Here is a 13682-nt window from a genome sequence, read left to right as displayed (position 1 = left end):
GTCTGTGGACTCTGTGGCATTACTTCAGATTATCTGGTGTTTACAAGAGCAGTGCATGGGGTTACTTAACCTTACTAAGAAGTTGGTGCTCAGTCCTCTTTGTTAGGTTCCCCAAAGGCATTTTTGGCCTGGGCTGGGCTGGGCTGTGAGTCAGAGATCCCAAACTGCTGAGGTGTCCTCAGGTGTGGCTTTGAAATCTTCCCACTTTGTTTGTCCTAATTCAGACAAGGCTGAGCTTTTTGTTTTCTCCTCTACTGGAAAGAATGAGCATGTGCAGGACAGAGAGGCAAGCAGCTGCCCAAAAAGCAGTGCAGTTAAACAAGTCCCACGGCACAATTGCAGGTGGCACCACATTGATTCCAACTCCAGCATCTTCAAACAGGAGGCTGCCTCGTGAATCCTGCAGCACTGCAGCCCATTTTCTGAGCAATGCCTGTCCCCACAGTTGCACTCTCACACACATCACAGGCATGGCCAGCAAAGCAAGCAGAAGTGCTGGGGCACAGCCAGGAGCCTGCAATCATCCTTCCCTGTCCCATTTTCACCGCCTTCTGTGTCAAGGAAGAGGTACCGTATTTCTCAGTGTTATTGCTGAGAAGGTGTCCCAAGGTTCATACAACCTTCTCCTGATTTACTGAGCGTGATGTTGGCATCTCTATCCCTGGCTGAGACAGAGCCTGAGTGCAAACACTGAGCACAGCTGGCTCTGAGCTTGTGCAGCGAGCGACACGTCAATTCTGCTTAGCTAATTGTTCCTGCTAGGAGCCACAAAAAACCAAGAGAGAGCAAAAAGGTCTAATTCTGTCTGACAGCATACCATCATTGATACCTCAGCCTGCATCTCATGCTGGAGCAAAATTAAAGTGGCCAAAGCATACTGACAGCTTGACACAATGAGGTCAAATCACAGTAATCGGGTTTGAATCCTTGATTATTCTTCTTTTTAAAGGGCCCACAAGAAGCCACCCATAACACATTAATTGGTTAATGACCAATTACTTTGGAAAGTAATCCAGCATGGGGGTTGAGGGTGCTTTCTTTAGCCTCCCTGAAGGCATCTGAACCTCAGGGTCCATTAAATGCTTCTCCCACCTGAGTCCAGCTCACCTGGTCGAAGATGCAGGCTCCGTTGTTTGCCTCTGGATCCGTGTCCGACGCATGAGATGGTCCTTCATGGACATCTGGACCTCTGCAGGGATGTCTGGAGACGTGTGGCTGATCTTCACTGCTGCCTCCAGGAAACTCAGGGCACCTGTGTCCTTGAGCTTGTCTGCCATGTTCTCCTTATTGCAGCCTGCCTCGCTCTGCACGACGGCCAGGTTAGGAGAAATGGCCTTGTTCCTCCAGGGAACCCAGCACAGCTTCCAAAAGAGAAACAGAAAAACTGCCACCAGAGCCAGGCCACACACAATGACTATCACTGCAAGAAGGCTGATGGAGAGCTCTACAGGGGGAGAGAAGGCAACAGTGACAGGGAGAGGGGAGGAACAGGGAAGGAGAAAAGAAAAGAAAGATGGTGAGAAAGTTGTAAGTAAAGGGGAAAAAGAATAGTTCAAACTGACACAGGTGACAACTAACAGAAAGCTCTTAGTAGGTTCTGCAAGAGCCAAACCCCAGTGAGCATCCTCTGACAGATTTGGGACCACTTCCTTCCCCAGACACATCTGGAGAGAAATGCTCATCTCCAGATGGCCAGAGCTCTGAAGTTTTACACCATGATGCTCAGACTGGCTATAAAACACCATCCCTGTTTCTTTCTGTGGCATTGACAAACTGCTGAGTCTGAAATCAAGAAGGATCCCAGACTTGCATGACAGAAACAAGCTCCAGTGCTGTAGCAGAAGCTGCCTTGTTGCTTCATACCACAGGTGTTCAGCCACTGTATTAACCAAATCCATCTCCCATCATTCCAAGCAGATTGTTGTTGCACTATCAACGTTCCCATTTTGCCTGGATGTGCCCAGAGGGAGTAAAAAGTAAATATCCATTTAAAAAACCCCCACAAAATCACAAGCTGCTGATGCAGTGAATCCAAACATAGCAGGAGGCTGAACAGAAAGCACAATTCCTCCTCATTCTGAATAGCACAGGAGCTGTGTACGTTCCCTGACTCTCTGAGTCACTTTTGCCTCCTGTGCTATCTATCTCAGCATTTCAGTCTTTGTGCTGGAGAGGAAAAAGCTTCCATACCTCTGGCTGAAGAAGCAGAAAAAGAAAGGGAAGATACAGATATAGATACACAAGATCTATGCTGAGGAATGATTCACAGCACTTCAACGAGAGAAAACATTGGCTGTGTTTAGTTCCTTTCTTACAGTGTATTCATTCCCACATTTCCACCCAAACCAAAAGCCCAGGAGCTCAGAATCACTAAGGACATCAGTCCCTGAAGGTGAACAAGGGTTTTGCTCTAAGTCTGCAGTGTCAGGACTGCAGATGAGATTCAGTCACACATTGCTAGGGGTTCACAGGCAGGTCCTTGACTGCCTCTGTGTTACCTGTAGTGACCAGTAAAGCCACATTCACCACAATCACCTGGGTGCAAGTCAGGTAAAGCCACAATCACCTGGGTGCAAGTCAAGTAAAGCCACAATCACCTGGGTGCAAGTCAGGACAGAAAGACAGGCCCAAAAAAACCCCAATCAAACACTCCAGAAGCTTATACAGAAACAGCATTACCTCTTACCCACCTCTCTTTAAGGTCTCACCTCCACAAGCACTAAGAAATGCTAAACTCACTCCAAAATTGCATTTCAAACCAGGCAGTTTAGCTCTTAGAAAACACACTGGGAAACTCACATCTGTGCTCCATCAGAGCTGCCAGAACTGTGGTCATTGGCACATGCTTTACCTTAAAGAGAAGCCACAAGATCTTCTGTTCCCTTTGGTCACACAGTTTAGTTCTGTACAGCTGAAATAAGACTTTGAATGTTTAAGGCTGAGAAAGTCTATGGAATACGAGGAGAGATTAAATTTTGGCCTTAACAATGAATTTTAAGAGCAAACCCCAAAATCCCAACCCCACCCACCACTGATGAACCCTGAGAGCAAAGCATTCAGGAACCCATTTGTATCACCAGCCTCTGCCAACGTGCCATCTTGGAATACAGCAGCTACTACACAGTTAGGACTTTTCACATCAGTTCTTAGAAGTGAAATCTCAAGGAAGCAGCAGACACTAAATGTAACACCTCCAGCAGAACAAGACAGCTCTGCTGAACTGGGAAACCATCCATCAGTTCATATCCCAGGGGAAATGCACTGCTTGTTCCACAACATTACCCAGCTTAGCCAACACACTGAGAGCTTGAGGCAAAGCTTCCAGACTGCCCACAGGTTCTTTGACTCGAAAGGAAAGGCTGGAGGTGCAGATGGAAAGAGTAAATGCCATCCAGAAGCTTTTGCAACGTTTCCCCTCCCTTGCCAGCCTCTTGCACAGGTCAGACTGCACCATTTGTTTTCTTTTCTAGCTCCAAGGTGGAAATAAAGATCTCTACTGGGGTGAATAAATAGATTCTGTCTTATTCAATAATAAATAGGATTGTACAAGTCAGCAGTGGAGCTTCCTTGGAGATTTGGCTGGATGTATTCTCACCAAAGCAGAGAGCACAGAGGAACCACTTTGCTGTACTTTAATTGTTGGAATTGAGCCCAGGAAACTCAGTGTGAGTTTCACAAGAAAACTCAAGAACCTGAACTTTCCTGCCAATAGGTCTGTGAGGCTACAAAGGAAACAGCTGCAGTGCAGAATCTGTCACTGCTGGAAGCTGGTACCTGAGAGAAAAGTTGCTGTGAAGATACTTGTGCCCATTCCAAGATGCTCCATAGGCGTGACTCTGCCACCACACCAGGCTCATTAGTGGAAACCATCAGAAATAATCAGTTATCCCTTCTGGAAACCTGTTGCCAGCTTGAGGAAGATCTGAGTTGGTGTCACCTCTTGCTGAGCTGGCATTTCTAATGCATTTGACAGGATTCACAGATACTTTCATGCACGACCTCCTGTTCTTTCCTCTGACAGCTCACATAAAACACAAGCAGAAAGGATCAGGATTTTACAGACATTTTTAAAGCATCTGCCTGGGAAGAATATTGGTTTGTGTGAAGATGACACTGAATTCATCAAGAGGGGGTTTTTTTGTGACTTATTAAACTCCAGCATCAGTTACACAGAGTTGACCTTAATTGATTTAATGAGCTTTCTCTTCTGAGTTTGAAAATACCAGTTCCTTTAAAACAAAATCCCTGGTATTCAAAATGTCATGCTTTAAATGTCCTCTAAGCTACAAGAAACTGTAAAAGCAAGATAATTCCTCATCTAACCAAAAAGACCTCAGCACCAGAGGCTGCTTGGGTACTCCTGGTATGGATGGAGGTGAAGCCTGTTGCCCCAAAGGCAAAACAGACCAAAAGGACACCTCAGCCCAGGGGAAGGATTTCACTTGTTTGTTTGTATTATCCCCACCAACTTTCAGAGCCAAAGCTTCCTGAGTAAAGGGCTGGGGAGGGATGTGTCTGTGCCTGGCAGTGAGGAAGGGCCCCATCTAACACAAAGCAGCACAGGCATAGTTCAGCCTCTGCTTTACTGAATGTCTCCTGTGCCCTGAGCACCCAGAGCATCACCATCCTCCAGGGGACAGAGGCACGGTTTTGCTCTGAGAAATGCCCCATCTGAGATAAAATACAACAAGATCTGTGTTTCCATTCTGTTCTCCTTTAAAAAAAGGCCATAGAAGTGCAGAGGGGCTTCAGCCATGCCTCAGCCTGGTCTCAACTTGGTGCTGGTACCTCATCCCTGCCCAGCTCCTTTAAAAGACATGAAAGAGCTATGCTGGAACATGGATTTTATTACAGCTTGTAATTGAAATGATAAAGTTAAAAGGAGGAGGTGACAAATACAAATTAGCATGGCTATTTTCCAGTCTTGCTTCCCCATGAGAGCAAGAGATGCCTCCCAGAGGAACCCTCAGCTGGAAACTGCTTTTGGCTACAGAGCAGCAGTGATGAAGCTCCTGCATGACTAAGGAGGAGGGAGGGCAGAGCAAGCAGCAGGGAAGACATGGACATTTTCCTGCATAAGCTGATACACTTAGGATAAGTCACTGAGCTGTTATTTATCTAGTGGAACAGAAACAGCTCCTTCAGGGATGGTCTGCCTCACTTAGGCAGGTCCTTTTGAGGCAGAGGTCTAGTATGGCATGTCAAGCAAAAGGTTTTTCCCACATGCACCCAAACTCCTCAGAGAGCTGAGACTGTCCCAACCCCTTCTGACACAAAGCCCTGTTCCATCCCACAGCAATGCCTGACCATCACTGGCCACCACCAGCAGTCCTGGTCCTTCCCTGCAAAGCAGAGACCTTCACCAAAAGCATTTCCACACCAGGAAATGAGGTCCAGGAGCTGTGTGGCCCAGGACTGTCCCTCTCCCTTTGACAAAGGGCAGCACCATGCTCCCAGAGCCATCAGAAGCAGTGACAAGACCAGCACAACAACAGGGACACGCAGGGACACCCCAAGTCAGTGTCAAGGGACACGAGCTGAGAGATCAGATCATATTCAAGCAAATAGGAATAAGTTTCACAACTGGACTTGGCAGGAGGACTCAAGCAGTGAAATGCTCTTTGACAGAAGAATCTCACTGCAGAAAAGACCTGAAGCCCAGAGCAAGCAATGGGAGTATCAAAGACACAGGAGAGAGAGAGTCTGAAACCTATCTGCCAGCAGTCTCCTTTCTCTTTTGATTTGACTTCTTGGTTTGTGTCTTTTACTGCTTTTGTGCCATCCAGAAACCTTGGTATTGAATCTTAAAACAAGGCTGACAGAATGGCTCAAAAGCATACAACTACTGAGAAGGTCATTGCTTTCCACTGCCCTCCACATAAAAGCTCAGATAGCCCAGGGCAGGAGAAAGGGACAGTGGAGCAATTCAAAACTGTAAAGCTAAAAGCAAATGTGGGAAAGGAGGATAATTTCCTGGTTAACCCAGCCCCTCCCTTGCCTCAGCAGCCTTGCACTTGGAAAGCAGCTCATCACTACAACTATCCACTTTGTTCCATCTTGGATGGGAACTAATTAAGAGAATATGGTGGAACTACCTTTCAGCTTGATGTCCCTGATGACTGCATAATGCTCCAACTGAGTTACCAAAGGGGATAATTAGCAAAGTCCAAACAGAAAACTATTAATAATATGACAAAGTCATCATTACAACAGTCTATTAACTGCAAGACAATACTGGTCTAATTATGGCAACATTGACTTTTATTACTGTGAAGCAGCTTGCACTATCATTAAAGAGATTCATGGATAACTCTGAGTTTAATGTGAAGAGTTATATTTAATATCTGGAAGATGTAATTTAGCTTTCCTTCTACCCACTCTCCACAGAGAAAACAAAACAGGTTTGATGGCTCTCTTGGCTCTCCAGCATCTATTAGTCATTCCAGAGAGCTGCTGGATTTAAACAAAGTTTGAAAACCATGAGTGGAAGTTCCAGAGAGATGAAAACATTAAATGCTATAAGCTGAGATGCAGCCCCAGGAGCCTTCAGGGACCACCAGGACCTGATCACTGACCCTGATCCCCTGCCCAGGGTCTCAGCACATGCAAGAGGCCAGAAGCATTTGAGGGCCCTGGAGCCCCCTCAGCACAGCCCCTTCACCAAGGACCCTTTGACCTGACTCTCTGTTGAGGTTGGGTTCTGGCAGCACTGCTGCCATGGCACGTGTGGTCCCACAGCTCCATCAGACAAAGCCTCTGACCTGGTTGTGCCAGGAGCAAATGGACATTTTCCCTGTGAGAGGTTCTTACTGGTGCATTTTCCTGTGGCCAGTTGAAAAGCTTTGCCTCAGGGAGAGCTCTGGCTGGTTTGCTCCCCACTAGGTTTCTTTCAGCTGACAAAGCAGCTTCCAGCTATTCTGAGCTACGACTTGGAGCATGGAACATCTTGCTGCAGTGGATGCTCTTGGAAGAGCAGTTACAAGAGGCAGCAGAGCCCAGAGATGGGGTGTGATGGTGAGATACCTTAAACCTCACTGGTGCTGGCTGTGCATCTGGTTTTGCTCTCTAATACATCACCTATTGCTCATACCACATCAGCACATAATGGCATTTCCAGGCTTCTCTGTCCATTTTTGCTACATCTGTCTATTGCAACCGTGCTGGTGAGAGTATATTGGTTTATTTCTGTAGGGCTTTGTAGAGATCACACATTCAAATGATGGATTACTACAAGAATTATTGCTGCAGGAGAAGACAGGCAGCCCAGGGGCTACAAAAACACCCCGTGAGGCACCCACCAACTGCTGATCTAATTGTCTCTCAACTGAGAAGCATCAGCAATGCAAGTCTGATTAGCTGAGGGCTGGATATTGGCCATGGGAAACTGTGGTGAATCTTGGATGCCTGCAGCAGGGGCAGAGGGGAGCAGAGGACAACAGCAGGGGAAAAGGAGGAGATTGTCATTAAATCCTGAATCTGGATGTGTTTCAGCTGAAGGGGCAGAGGCTGGATGGAGCAGAAACCAAACGTTAAACCAATGCAGCACCACAGCCAAAACCAAACCATGAAGCACAGCAGAGCAAGGGAACCATCCCTTTGGGACTACAGCTCAGAACAAAGCCTGCAAGGCTCTGTGGAGTGCAGCAACAAGCAGTGCACTTTGCACCTGGCTGTCTTACAAATCGTGGAAGGCTGTGCTGGATGAGAGGTGAGCTGCAGTGCAGCAGTGTGGAGTGCTCAGCCAGCTCCTTACCCCCTCCCCACGCACATCATGGCCTTGGGAATGGTAACACAGCAAATAATAACAAGAAGACTGTCTCTGCCACCCAACACAGCTGCAGCTCTTGTATCAGCAAGCAGCTCTATTAATCACAGTCCACAGCTAAGTGGAGTCTGTGGGGAACATGGCTGGGAGAGGGAAGCACTGCAAGGCTGCTCACTAATTGTCTCTGTTTACTGGGATTATGTCCAGTGGGTCAGTCCTTTGATGATGTCTTTGATGATGTCTTCATCATCACATCTTCAGCCCTACTCACTGCCATTTGAAACTTCAGCAACACTTCTTGATTTGATTGTGTTCTCTAGGCAGCTACAAGCCACAGGAATACAAGAAGAAATATTCTTGAGCTAGACAAGTCATTAGCAGCTGTCACTTCAAAGTCTAACTGCAGTCAATTTGCTCTTCACAAGCAGCCTGGCAGCAGAGGAGCTGGATGTGTTGGGAAGAGCTGCAGCAGGGGCTGCTGCTGTAACGAGATCACAGAGGTGTGGGTCGGTAGTGAGGGGAAAATATTTCATCAGGTTCTCAGCAGATGTTAAAGGACCAAGGCAAAAAACAATTCTGGATAGAGCAGAGGCTCTTTTGTCCCTCAGACGTTATCTCATGCTGGGGATGGTGATAAGGGTTGCAGAGCAGCCCCTGGGTAGCAGCAAGTCAGGCAGTGAGAGCCAGAGAGCCCTGAGGATATCCATCACCTGAAGTCACAGAAATCTTTGTTACCACAACAGAAAGAGCCAAATCAGTGCAGTTTTCTCCCATGTAAGGAAAAATCCACTGATTACTCCTCACAGCTGTTCAGCACAGCACAATGGCATGAGATACCCACAGAGACCCTGAGAGACTCCTGCACCATGCACACTCACACCACCCTGGTGCAGCTTCTCTGGGTGAAGGCAAGCAGCACTTTCAGCTGCTTTTTGCTGTGCAGAGTGCCCAAAAGTTGTTTTGTTACTCTCCAGCAACCACAAGTAATTCCACAGACGACAGCACAAGGCAAGGGAATCGAAAACAACGTGAAAGCAGGAAGAGCTTTCACAGATTGTGTTACACAAAGAGCATTTGCACACTCTGGTTCATGTGGAGAGAGGCCAGCCCAGGATGCTGAGGGGATGGAACAGCTCTGTGAGGAGGAAAGGCTGCAGGACCTGCGGCTGTTCAGCCTGGGGAAGAGAAGGCTGGGAGGGGACCTTATCAATGCTGATCAGTACCTAAAGGGTGGCTTGTAGGGAGGATGGGGACAGACTTTGTGGTGGCCAGTGATAGGAAAAAGGGGTAATAGGCACAAGCTGGAACACAGGGAGTTCCAAAGGAACACAGGGAGAAACTAGTTTGCTGTTCATGTGAGAGAGCCCTGGCCCAGGCTGCCCAGGGAGGGTGTGGAGGCTCCTTCTCAGGAGGTTTCCAACCCCACCTGGACACGTTCCTGTGCCCCCTGAGCCAGGGGAACCTGCTGGAGCAGGGGCTGGGGCTGGAGCAGCTCTGCAGGACCCTTCCAGCCCCCACCATGCTGGGGTTCTGTGAAGTGTCACTCAGCAGCGAGCTCCTCTCTCAAACCAGCCCCCTGAGTGGAAATACCCACGAGATGAACACTGCAGATGTTCTCAGGGGAGACATTCACAGCATCTCTGAAATGTCCCCTTGGAAGCTCTGCAAATTCAGCCTTCCTCCTGCATCAAGCTAAAAGGAGATTCATTCTATTTGTTTGCTCCCTCAGTCCTTAGACACCGAGTCTCACACTATCAGCTCCCACCAGCCTCCTTCTGTCAGCATGGGCTCTGCAGGAACCCAGACAGAGCCTCCCCATCTCCTGTGCACACGCAGCCATGGCATGGATTAGAGGAAGGCACAGACACAGCTGCTCAAGCTGGATATGCCAAACTTGGTTAGATGAGGGGGGAAAAAAACTTCTTAAAAATTAATTTGCTGCTACCACAGGGCTCCTGCCATGCAAGAGCTTCTTGGAATGCAAACTATAAGCTTCAAAGGGAAGGATGAATCACAAACTATTTTGAGAGTAATTATGTAAGATTATAAAATTCAAACCATCTCATTATTGCACGTGAAGTGTGAGGAGAACCTGCTCCACAGGGAGACCTTGCAGGGATCCAGTGTTTCAGACAACTGTGATCTAGAGCTGAAGTGCAGCCACCTCCTAACTCCTATCCACACAAAACTTCCTTCATTAGGCAATGCCAGGGCTGCTTCTCACTGTTTACTGGAATTATTTAGGGGATGCAGTTCTATAGCTGAGAGAACATGAGAGGGACAAGTTGATGCAAAGTTTTCTTCCTTCAACAGTTGTGTGATTTGTTGTCCTGGAAACCAGCTTGTTACCAACAGTACTTGGAAATTCCCAAGTCTTGTAAACTCTGCTTCAGATTATAATTAAGGAGAAAACACTTAAACAATCAATGTGCACATGGAATAAAGTACTATTCCAGCACCTCCAGCCACAGCTCTGAGGAGTTACCCACACCCTGAGCAGTTACTCACACTGTGCACTGTCTACAAGAAGAGAGTTGGGTTGATTTACTATATCCAGGCTCCAGCTGAAGCTCCTGCTATGCCTTGGCTTGGATGAAGCAGATGTGCAGGAGGGATGGCTGGAGCCACTCAGGAAGGGCAATGCCTGAGCTCTCCTTGTCCTTGCTGCACCTTAGTACCTGCTCCTTTTGGAGAGACCTGATGGACTGAGAGCTGAGTGCATTAAACAGAGAAAAGGTGGGGAAATAGAGGCAGCCACAGCCTTTACTGCCTAGCATTTCTCAGTTTATGTTTTGGTACTTTTCCCACTCAGGGAGCAGATGGTAAATGATGGTAACACAGGAGAAGGAGCTCCACCAGTCCCTCAGGCTGAGGTTAAACAAGCAGAAGAAAATCTGGACAAAGTAATTCAGAGGGAAACACCAAAAGTGATTTTCAAGTCCTGAGCCAACAGTGATGCACTTCACACACGTGTATGTGTTAAATAAGGAACACATCCAGAAGAAAATGCAGAATATACCAACACAGGAATGCAATGGAAGAGGAGAGCTCAGCAGCCCAGAGCTTGTGATTTACTCACTGAAACAGAATGGAGAAAGGTAATTAAACCTTGCCAAAAAAAGAGGAAATGATGGTGAATAGCTGACAAGCAAAAGACAGCTCCATGTCTGCTACATACAGGAGAAGCCTCCACCATGTCAGGTTCTGGACAGCCAAAACACAGCTACAAAACACCATGCAACCTTAAGGAGAGCTCAGTGGAGTCTGCTAAGCAGTAAAACCAGAGACAGAGGGACTGCAGCAGGAATTGCTGAATTGCCATGGTATGATACACATATTCTGGTCATTTAGGCAATCACAGTGTCAAGTAGGCTGAAAAAGCCTTTGGCAGCTGGCAATCAGCTGCAGCTCAGACAGCATGAACAGATCTAACAGTCTGCACCTCATGCACACTGAGCTCACAGGGGGCAGGGCTGCACCACCTTCCACTTTGAGACTTGTACTTACTGACACCCCAAGTCAGACACTGCTCTGCCTACATCCCTTCCCTGGGTTACATGTTAGAGGAGAAAGGGGGGGAAAAAGAAGTTCTTTCCAGCCACAGGACTCTTTTGATCCAGAACCATCTTCTACAGAAGAAAGAAAATCAGAGATTTGAGCTTAAAAAAAGGCAGCTCTTTCCTTCCCCTTGGTCACCTTACCCACCAGTGACTGCAAGCTTTGGACACAACACCCAGAGGCCCATATCAATATCCAGAGAAAACTAATAGCCATGCAAATGGCTGTGCCCTTGGAGCAGAGGAGTGAGCAAAGGCTCCTGAAGACATACATCGATACCCAATGCATAGCGACCCACTTGCCAATTCAGACTTTCCCTCCAGGCTCCATCAAAGGCACATTTGTTACTCAAACTTTTGCTGGTGTGTGCAAAGGAGAAGTTTGAGCTGTCAGCACTGCAGCATTTCTGTTATCAGAAGTGACAATAAAGGGGGGGAAAAGTTGTTCCAAAGCAAAGGGAGCGTTCCCCAGTGATTCGGGTCACTTTGTGTCTTCATCAGCTGCTCTGTGTTACAAATGAGATAGTAGAGAGTTGTCATTGCTTTCTGCCTAACTGATGACAATCTAATGAACTATTATAAGCCACACTGCATCCAATTATAGCACATCACTGTGGCTAATCCCATGGCATTTGATCCCAAAACGCTGGAGCAACATCTGTCAATGACTTGGCAGCGCTGAAGGCAGCCAGTGTCCCTGGGCTGAGGCTGAAGAACTGACACTGAGCACCATCTCCCTCCTATAATGTGACCTCATCCATGCAGGTCCTGAGCTGAGCACCAAAGGTGTGCCAAGGAAAGCCTTGCTGAGGCTGTTCAAGATGGGGGGGGAAGTCATTATCCATGCCCAGACCTGATGAAGCTGAGCAGAGCAAAAGGGCAAAACAGTGTGAAACGGACACTTTGGGGATGTGGAGATGCAACTGGGTCTCAAGATGTTATGCAAATAAAACAAGCAAAAGCTTGCCATTGTCACTCTGTCTCCTGTAAGTGACCAAAAACCCTGGACCTTAAAGTTTCCCTTCAGGCACTTAGAGCTGTGGCTGTCATGAGACATCAGAGAGGATGGGTCAGCAGTGGCTCAGTGTCCAGGCTCACTGCCCTGGAGCTGCTGTGTCACAGCACAGTCAACTGCCCCACAGGATACCCAAAACAAGACAAACAGGACATCCAGAACTCCTCTGGCTCCAGCTACTGCAAACTGGGTGACACAGGAGGTGTCCTCAGGAGATCTGGTTGCCAATTAGAGCCACCTAGACCCAGTATAACCACACAAGCCCATATCACACTCTCTTTCTCACTCCCTCAACTTGTCATGCTGCCAATACCTAGCACACAGAAAGCCAGTCTGGTCTGCATGGCAAAGCAGCCCTGGGTGTGTTTGAAGAGGGCTCTGTGCAGAATGCAGAGCACCCCAGAAGGATCCTCAGCCACCCACCTGCAGGGGACTGGCTGCTCCCTACAGACCCCACTGAAATGCAGCAATTATGAGGGAAAAAAACCCCTCATTTCTTTGTTCAAGCTCTGCTGAATGATCAGGGAACTTCCTCCCTGAATGGCTCAGCTCCTGTCATCAGCTGCTCCCGCTGCTGCTTCCATCAGCTCCTAACAAAGACAGAGCTCTTTAACCCCTGAAGTGTACCGTGCTGCACGTGCAGCTCTGCCCCATCCCACAGATTTATCAAACAGACCCTGACATTCCTTTTTCCCCTCTCCCAATGCCTCATATCACTCCATCCCATGCAGCTCAGAATCCTTTTAGCAGGAGCATTATGACCAGAGAGCAGATGCAGAACTGAGCTCCAATAACTCCGAGGGAACGCTCGCAGACGTCCAGGAGATGAAGTACTGCGTCTGGAGAAAGGCATTTCAGGGGCTGCTCACCTAGCACTGGGTGGTTAGCACAGCACAGGCATTTCTTTGCATCACTTGCAAACGTGCAGAGAAAAGCAGAGCAATACTTAACCAGAGCCCCTGGTGTGCTCCAATTTCTGGGCAATCATTATTCCATGGAAGCAAATACTTGAGGGCTGTAGGTGTCAGTGATGGTTTGGAAAGGGTTTGTATGAACTGAGCTCCTGGCATCCTGCCTTTAGTCTTTGCTGCTGCTGTGATGTTGTCAAACACCAACCTGCTACAGCATTACAAACTGAACTAAACATAAAGGTGGCCTGAATTAGCATCTGGGGTTTCACTGTGCACGAGACACCCCTCAAGATAACTTCCTTGTTTTCCCCATAGGCATGGAAAATGCACAGCCAATGTACAGTCCCTCCAAATATCCCTTCTCTGTCCCTCTAGGATGCCATTTTGCAATGTACAAGTATAATTAAAGGCAATGCATGGCAGGGAGACAAATC

At 47.7% G+C, this 13682-nt stretch overlaps 1 protein-coding gene across 1 annotated transcript in view; it reads right to left on the bottom strand.

Moving 5' to 3' along the window:
* Positions 1-13682, bottom strand: part of SYT6 (synaptotagmin 6) — a 34233-nt gene that overhangs the window by 14381 nt on the left and 6170 nt on the right. The window contains exon 2 of the mRNA XM_010207470.2: positions 1108-1444. Coding sequence (XP_010205772.2) covers positions 1108-1444 — 337 coding nt within the window. The remainder of the gene's footprint in view (positions 1-1107; positions 1445-13682) is intronic.

Source organism: Colius striatus, chromosome 22, assembly GCF_028858725.1.
Source record: "Colius striatus isolate bColStr4 chromosome 22, bColStr4.1.hap1, whole genome shotgun sequence".
Classification (NCBI taxonomy): domain Eukaryota; kingdom Metazoa; phylum Chordata; class Aves; order Coliiformes; family Coliidae; genus Colius; species Colius striatus.
Note: the sequence above shows the minus strand (reverse complement) of the source record. Positions and strands in the feature narration are given on the sequence as shown.